At 36.0% G+C, this 8,426-nt stretch overlaps 1 protein-coding gene across 1 annotated transcript; it reads left to right on the top strand.

The window, feature by feature from the left end:
* Window positions 1–4,179: 4,179 nt before the first annotated feature.
* On the top strand, window positions 4,180–7,963 carry DMAC1 (distal membrane arm assembly component 1). Its single transcript, XM_074197503.1, has 2 exons — window positions 4,180–4,490; window positions 6,104–7,963. Exons 1-2 carry the CDS (start codon window positions 4,280–4,282, stop codon window positions 6,178–6,180), a joined length of 288 nt encoding a protein of 95 aa, XP_074053604.1. The 5' UTR covers window positions 4,180–4,279; the 3' UTR covers window positions 6,181–7,963.
* The last annotated feature ends 463 nt before the right edge of the window (window positions 7,964–8,426 follow it).

Below are 8,426 nucleotides of genomic sequence, written 5' to 3'. Positions count from 1 at the left end.
TTTCTTTACAGAGTCATGCCATTCTTTAGCATATTCAACTCTAGCATGTGTACATATAAATGTGTATCTCTATCCATATATATATGTCTGACTTTACATATATACAATTAACATACATACACACACATATAATTTAGGCCTTCTTATCAAGGTACTTACAATTTAGTTGTATACAAATGTATACAAATAACAATACAAATGTATACAATAACTGGAAGTTTCAAATGCAAAGGACTGGTGGCAGCTTCTAGATGTCGGAGGTGGGGGGGGTGAGTGTGGCAATGGAGACAATCCCATCAGGAAGATGTATACAAATAACAATGTATACAAATAACAATAATACAAGGTAAAATGTGCTAAGTTCAAAGAAAACATACAGCACTTGATATATTTGAGGCAGAAAAGATCCTTTAAACTGGGAAGGAAAACTATAGTTCCCTGAAAGAACTCTCTGAGTTGGGTTTTGAAGAAAGAGAGGGATTTGAATAGACAAAGATTAGATAGAGAGAGGAAGAGAAGGCAAAAATTTTCATTTTTGTTTTTGTTTCCCCAGTATCTGTACAGTGCCCAGCAGATGTCACTTAATAAATGCCCATGGATTGATTTAAGGGAAAGAAAAGAAAAAGAATAGGGAGAATATCCAATTTGGCTGGAATGCAAAGGAAAATTAATAGAAAAGAAGTCTGGAAAAACATGTTTGAAGCCAGACAACAGGGGGCCTTGAATATTACCATCATGAGTTCATACTTTCATATGGAGAATGACTTAAATTTTTTAGCTGGATGAATGATGTCAGAGTAATACAATTGAGAAGACTGGCAGTAATGTGAAAAAAATACATGAAGAAGGAGAGATTAGAGGTAGGAAGACAAGTCAGAAAGCTATTAGAAAAATCCAGACAAGAAAAGATGAGTACTGAACAGAGTAACTCAAGGGGCAATTGAGAGGTGGGCAGGGAAAGGGTGGGAGAAATGAAGTGAGAAAGAGGAGTCAAAGATGGCTCTAAATTAAAGTGAAGAGCCTAGGTGAATAAGGGGATGATGTCTTCAGTAGAAAGATAAAGTTAGAAGGCCAAGTTTGGGGTAGAAATTTTAAATATATAGGTTCCAAATTTTCACTGTTCTAGTACTGTTGAAGAGTAAGCTTGCAAACGAGGCAAATAAGATCTAAATACATGAAGATTAAACAATTCAGTGGTATAAAACCATATGATGTTATAGAAAACAGAAGACACAATAAGCAATTACAGTAACTCCAATATGACCTAATCAGATGAACTAATAACAGTGAAAAATGAGAAGTGGAATTGACTATCCCCATTTCCGGAAGAAACCATGCCTTAGAGGAGCTAAGTCACTGGGCTATATTTTTCTTGGAACCATGCATGTTCATCTTCAAACTGGTCATTCCTCATTCTCCCATACACACAAAACCTTCCCCTTCACCCTTTTCCTGAGATTTATTATAAAAATAAATACCAATTCACATGTCAACATTTTCATTTCCAATTAATCTTAGTGAGCATGAGGCAAATTGATGGTCTCTTTGATGAAAGTATAAGAAAAAGACAGGATTTCACAAACAATACTTTATGGAAGACTATGTCTTTTTAACTTGCAAATTGACTGAAAGGTTTGGAGAAATTAAACCTCCATGATGCTTTTTTGGTTTTTTTTTTTTTAAAAAGCATTTGATTTAGTAGAATAAAACACTGGTCTTTATTTTTCACAAACATTTTTCCAAAGAGCTATGGTTTTCAAACAGTGTGCCACACTAGAATGCTGAGTTTTAGCAGATGCGCTGTGAAATTCTGGATGGTATGCTATATCATATTAAAAGAAATTTCCTAAATAATTTTGCTTTCTATTAATTTTATTTTCCCAGCATTTGTGTATAAATGCAATATTTATTTACATAATAAAACTTGCCTAGTACACAAGCTTACCTCAAAATATACTGGACCTTGAGCTCACAAAGTACTCAACAGAAATCTTTTTTACTTAGGGTGAGATATGAAATCAGAAACAAAATTAGGAGGAGAAAAAAACAAATTTAAAAACAGCATTTATTTATCACTCACCATATGAGTTACTGACCACATAAAGAAAAGCAAAATGTGTGGAAAGGACAACAACAACAAAAAAAAAAAAAACCAGATCCTTTACATTCTAGGTGCTCACATTCCAATGGATACACACAAATATGTACCAACAAAAGATATGCAATATATACTGTTTTATATTCAATCCTCATACTGATCTGTAAACTCCTTGAAGAAAGGAAAGGGATCTTGCCTTCTACTTTAAAATTCCATCATCCAACAAAGAAAGGGAAGCTAAAACGTAGTATCACAGACTTAAAACTCAGACCTTGGAGATCACTTAGGGCAATCTCCTTTTACAGATGAGTCAGAAAAGAGAAATGATTTCCCAAGATCATATAACTAGTAATTGAGAGAGAGCTTTAATTCCAACCAGATGTCTTCTGAAATCTAGTACGCCTACAGTATGACTGAACATTTATTAAACACCGACTCTATATCTGTCATTAAGACTTGGGGATACAATCAATAAAAAGAAAGCCAATTCTTGTCTTAAAAGAGTTTACAATATAATGGGGAAGAAAATACACAAAAGGAAGCAGGAAAGGTGGGGAAAAGGGAGTCCAATGGATACCTCTCCTAGAACATCTGAGGGGAATGAGCCAAGTCTGGTTTCTGACCTCCATAAATGAAGAGATTGGGCAAAATTGCTACTCTGCCCTCCAGCCTGGAGGGAAGTGACTAGAGTTAGTCAACCAAGGCTTGAGTTAGCTGCCTGGTGATGAGATTAGGGGGAGGATGAGATTAACCTGAGGGGGCAGATGGCAGGTCTTTGCCATGGACAATAGTAACACATCACAGACATGATGAATATTTTATATTTTATAATTATATTATTTATGATTTGTGCTAAAATTTTCAAAGTTTAAATATAGTCTATATGTTTATGTATAGTTTAAATATAAAAACTTTTATATTTAAAGTTTAAATATGAAAACTTTTATATTTAAATAAAAAGTTTAAATATGTAAACTTTTATATTTAAATAGTTTAAATTAAAACTTATATTTAAATTAAAAAGTTTAAATATAAAAACTTTTATACAAAAGTTTAAATATGAAAACTTTTATATTTAAATAGTTTAAATTAAAAATTTATATTTAAATTAAAAAGTTTAAATATAAAAACTTTTATAAAAGTTTAAATATGAAAACTTTTACATTTAAATAAAAATTTTAAATATGAACTTTTATAAATAGTTTAAATTAAAAACTTATATTTAAACTGAAAAGTTTAAATATAAAAACTTTTATAAAAAAGTTTAAATATGAACTTTTACATTTAAATAAAAAGTTTAAATATGAAAACTTTTATATTTAAATGGTTTAAATTAAAAACTTATATTTAAATTAAAAAGTTTAAATATAAAAACTTTTATAAAAAAGTTTAACTATGAAAACTTTTACATTTAAATAAAAAGTTTAAATATGAAAACTTTTGTATTTAAATAGTTTAAATTAAAAACTTGTATTTAAATTAAAAGTTTAAATATAAAAAACTTTTATAAAAAAGTTTAAATATGAACTTTTACATTTAAATAAAAAGTTTAAATAAAAAAAACGTGGTCACCAATTTTGCTTGGAATGTTTAGCAAAGGCGGAAGGATGACCTAAATAACAGTTCCCTGTTCCATTTCATTCTACATGAATAGATTCAAGGATGAAAGAAAGGGAAGATGAGGCCGTGGCTGTGATACAAAGCACAAGAAATTCAGGGTTTGGGGTCTGTAGCCTGGAGGATGACAGCTCCTGGCTGGGCCCTTAGATGAGCCAACTTCTCTCCCAGAGTTTACTCTTTTACAAAGGGAAGGAGTGGTTTCCAGATCTGTCTCTATAGAACCACAAGCATAGACTGGGTTCACTTTTTCTGAGGTTAAAGGGAAAGAGTGAGGACAAAGGGCAAAACAAACAAACAAGCAAAAAAAAAAAAAAGATGAGTTTTAAACCCAAGGGGAAAGCCCCGCCCCTTCCAACAACAGCATCCCCACTTCCGGTCCGTTGTCCAATAGAGCGCCGGTCCAGGGAGGACAAACTACATTTCCCATGCAACCCTTGCGCCCACTTCCTGTGCCGCTCCCATCGCGGCTCGGCTTCCGGAATCACCTTGTCGCGGGTTCCGCGTGGAAGCGGCCGCTTCTAGGGTCCTTCTCTTCGCTCCTCCCACCGCCCCCTCCTAGAGATGGCGGCCACCCCGACTTCCTCGCCCCCCGCGTCGGCCTCGGCCGCAGCTCCGGCCAAGTCCCCATTAATGGACTGCCTGAGCTGCCGCCTCCTCTCGGGAGCAGGGCTGCTGGGGGCGGGCGGCTACGTGTACTGGACGGCGCGGCGGCCCATGAAGCAAGGCTTTTCCCCGGGCCCGGGGACCATCTTGCAGATGGTCGTTGGCATCAGTGAGCGCGAGGCGGCGGGGACGGTGGCCGGGAGGGGGCAGGCGGTGGGGGTGGGGGAGGGGCGCCGCCAGAACCCTGGAGGGGCGTCACGTGCTGGGCGGCCGGGAAGCATGCCGGGAAGGAGGCGGGAATCGAGTTAGCCCGGGGGGGGGGGGGGGGGGGGGGGGGCGGGGCCTGTGGGAGCCACCAAAGTAATAGTAATAACAGAAAAGTGATACTATAAGGGAGCTGGGGCGAGAATTGCAACCCGATTTTACAAATGAAGAAACTGAGGCAAAGGTGTCTTGTCCACGTGGGACTCCGGGTCAAAGGTGAATCTCCCAGGCCTAAAGGTCACGTGCCCTCTGGTGTCAAACTGGCTTCTTTTTGAATTAGCATGAGCAGGTTTTGTTAGACATTTCCCAAATGCGGTGTTTGACCCTGACCCCTCTGCAGACCAGGGAGCACACAGGGAGCAAGCCTGGGAAGCCCCATTTCACAGTAGTTACTCCACTATACTCTGCATTATAGATTATATATAGATTATAGGTCCAAAAGTGCCTTGAACCTCATGGACCTTTAATAAATTATTTATAAATTATATATTATATAGATATAGATTACATATAGCTTATAGATCAAAAAGTGCCTCCTTGAACCTCATAGACCTTCAATAAATTATTTATGGATTTTCTATACAGATATAGATTATATAGACAGAGATATATATTATGTAGATATAGATTATAGATCAAAAAGTGCCTCCTTGAACCTCATGGACCTTCAATAAATTATTTATGGATTTTATATACAAATATAGATTTTATATAGAGAGAGATATAGATTATATAGATTATATAGATTATAGATCAAAAAGTGCCTCCTTGAACCTCATGGACCTTCAATAAATCATTTATAGATTTTACATACAGATATAGATTATATATATAGAAAGAGATATGTTATATAGATATAGATTATAGATCAAAAATTGCCTCCTTGAACCTCATGGACCTTCAAGAGAGAGGAACAGGGAGAGATGTTTATGAGGCTTCTCCCATACAGATAGTATCCTATTTGATCCTTATATCAACCCTCTAAGCTAAGGGAAAGTCAGTCAATAAGTATTTATTAAACTTTTACTCTGTTTATGCTGCTAAAAAATGCAGATTTAAAAAAAAAAGGCAAAAGACAATTCCTGCCCTAAAGAAGCTTGCTCTCTAATGAAGGAGACAAGCCACATTCAGTACAAGAAAAAATTTGAAATAATGGGGAATACAGTAGAATTAAGCAGAGGAAGGAAAAGAGGAATAATTAGCTGTACAAACAACAGGTAATTCATAAGGATGTTGTTGAATGATTATAAAAATAGCCTGACTCAGTTTCCTAGAATGTGAAATTTGATGTAGTTAAGGTGCTGCTCTTGGAGGGCTTTTGTTGGAGTCTGGTCTGCCACTTACTAGGTTGTTTTTTTTTTACCTTGGAAAAATCACCACCTTTTCTTAGCCTCTGTTGTCTCATCCTTAATTGGATATAATAAGACTTCACCCTACCTACTTTCCACACACAGTTGTTGAAAAATAATGCTCTCAAAGTGCAACAGAAATATGAATTGCTATTATTGTTTTCCCCAGGTTTTGCATGCTGGGGGCTAGTCATGCTGATGGATCCTGTAGGAAAATCAAGGCCCATAGAATCAAAGAAGCAATGATGTTGATGGTGATGATGCAATGGAACCTTCTACAGTTTAACCACTCCCCTCCATGAACTATTCAGCCATTGCAATGGACTGCCCAGGATGGAGGAGAAAAGCAAGAGGATGGAGATGTTCCAGGACAGAGTAATCCAGCCTCTGGTCTGCAAGAGAAATGGACAAAGCATGGTTTTCTATTTCTTTCTACCCAGTCCTGGACCTCCCTTCCCAAATGTGAATAAATTTATTAGAGAAGAGATGATGTGTGAGTCTTATCTGTAGAAGAATAGAGATTTAAAGGCATTGATTTTATGAACTGGGGCCAGTCAGAAAAACACCCTGGAACAAAATAAGAAAATGACCCTTCACTGCTTTTTTTGGTGAAACTCATGTGCATTGTTAACTGTAAATTCAACCCTTTTCCAACTATGCTAATCGCATCCATACTAAGTCCTTGACACTGCATTAGAATCTATAGGGGATATCCTATTTCTTCGATTTGTTTAGTACTCCTTCCAGAATATTTCAACATATGTCAGCTCCTCACAGCAAAATCACAGAGCTGTTAATTCAAGTATTGTCCCATTTTGAAAGGAAACTGAGGCTCTTCAGAGAAGTCAGTTGAAAGATCCTCCTCTGGTCTATATTTTAGTCCCAATAATGCCTCTATCATTCTGACCTTGAGTGTATTACCCTCTTTAAGGGTTTGTTCACTTTTCTTATCAGCAGAATGAAAAAGTTGAATCAGATTATCTCTAAGATCCCTTCCAGTGTTAAGTCTCTCTGATTTGTCTAAATTCATTTCCCAAATGTGGCCAGTAAAAACATGCTATTTGACCATCAGGAAATTTACAGGTAGGCTTGTGAAAGTACAATAAGAGAAATGAGATTTTTCATTCTATCTCTAGCAGGAAACATGAGAAATGTCCTCATGGGGGCAAATGAGATGAATTCCAAGGAATGACTTGAGAGAAACTGCATGGGGAAAGATACTACACTGGCTATGAAATTAAGACCTGAGGTGGAATACTATTGTGATACTTATTACCTATGTGACCTTGTACAACTAATTTCCCAAGGCCTCAATGGTAAAAATAAAGGAATTACTCCATATAACCTCTAAGGCTTTTTCCTAACAATCTCTGGACCCTTGAAAATAAAAATACATTTTCAGTTAGAAACCACTTGAAAGTTTGTCTTTAGGAAAATTTAATGCAATTCAACCATTTATTAACCATTTACTATATGCTAGATACTAAAGAAAATAAATCACCCTTAGACTCAAGAAGCATATGTACTATTGGGAGAAAACAGCCATGTATATAAATATATGTTAGAATGGCAGTCACAAAGGGCTCAAGAAGAAAAGGGGAGAATGGGAGGGCAGCCTAAGCCCATAAGATTAAATATCTTTAAGATATGTAAAAGTGTGAGTTCAAGTTTGTGAATGGAGATAACAACAAACAATCCTTGAAGGATTTGGTATTCAGGTACTAACTACCCAAATGGACTCTAAAGTATATGTACTTCTTTAAATTGAATCAATGAGGATCTTTGTAAAGAGTAATCTGATGACCTTTCCACTGATAAGCAAAATTCTCTTAGCAGATTTTTATTGACCCCATAAAATAATAGAATGAGGACCTACCTGGGCTTGAGTCTTCATTTTACTCATGTGTAGCCTAACACAAGTAATTCAAATTTTCTTTCAGCCTTTTGCAAATTGTTGCTGATGATACTCTTACTATCTTGCTCACTGGGGTTCTTTTTGGAGCAAGTGAGATGATGGATATAAATATAAAGTGTGTTATAACCATAGAGTGTCAGGTAAATGTTAATCATAACTACTACTAATGAAATGGAAATATATTATTATACATAATCATTTTTCAATTCAGTCATGTAAAAAAAAATACAGAATTCTAAAGTTGGAAGGAATTTTAAAGGTCATCTAGTCAACCTGGGGATTTAAAGGCATTGATTTTATGAACTGGGGCCAGTCAGAAAAACACTCACACAAAATAAGATGACCCTTCGCTGTTTTTTTGGTTAAACAAATACATTGTTAACTGTAACCAATCAAGCCAAAGAGTTAACAGCAACCCTGAAAGGTGGTTACTTGTATATCTCTGCTTGAAGACTATGATGCTCAAGAATATATTCTAAAAGCCTTTTCAATTTTAGAACAGTTCTAATTAGAAAATTCTATGGTTGATCTCTATAATCCTTTAATTTTTTTAGACCTCAGTCTACCTTGTGGAGTA

Source organism: Macrotis lagotis, chromosome 8, assembly GCF_037893015.1.
Source record: "Macrotis lagotis isolate mMagLag1 chromosome 8, bilby.v1.9.chrom.fasta, whole genome shotgun sequence".
In the NCBI taxonomy this organism is placed as follows: Eukaryota; Metazoa; Chordata; class Mammalia; order Peramelemorphia; family Peramelidae; genus Macrotis; species Macrotis lagotis.
The sequence above is the reverse complement of the archived record's forward strand: the minus strand, read 5'-3'. Positions and strand labels throughout refer to the sequence as shown.

Bases quoted from the DNA above. Each gene is read 5' to 3' on its own strand.
- DMAC1 (XM_074197503.1), top strand. From the start codon at position 4,280: ATGGCGGCCACCCCGACTTCCTCGCCCCCCGCGTCGGCCTCGGCCGCA. The intron at 4,491-6,103 runs GTGAGCGCGAGG...TGTTTTCCCCAG, and splicing joins GCAGATGGTCGTTGGCATCA to GTTTTGCATGCTGGGGGCTA.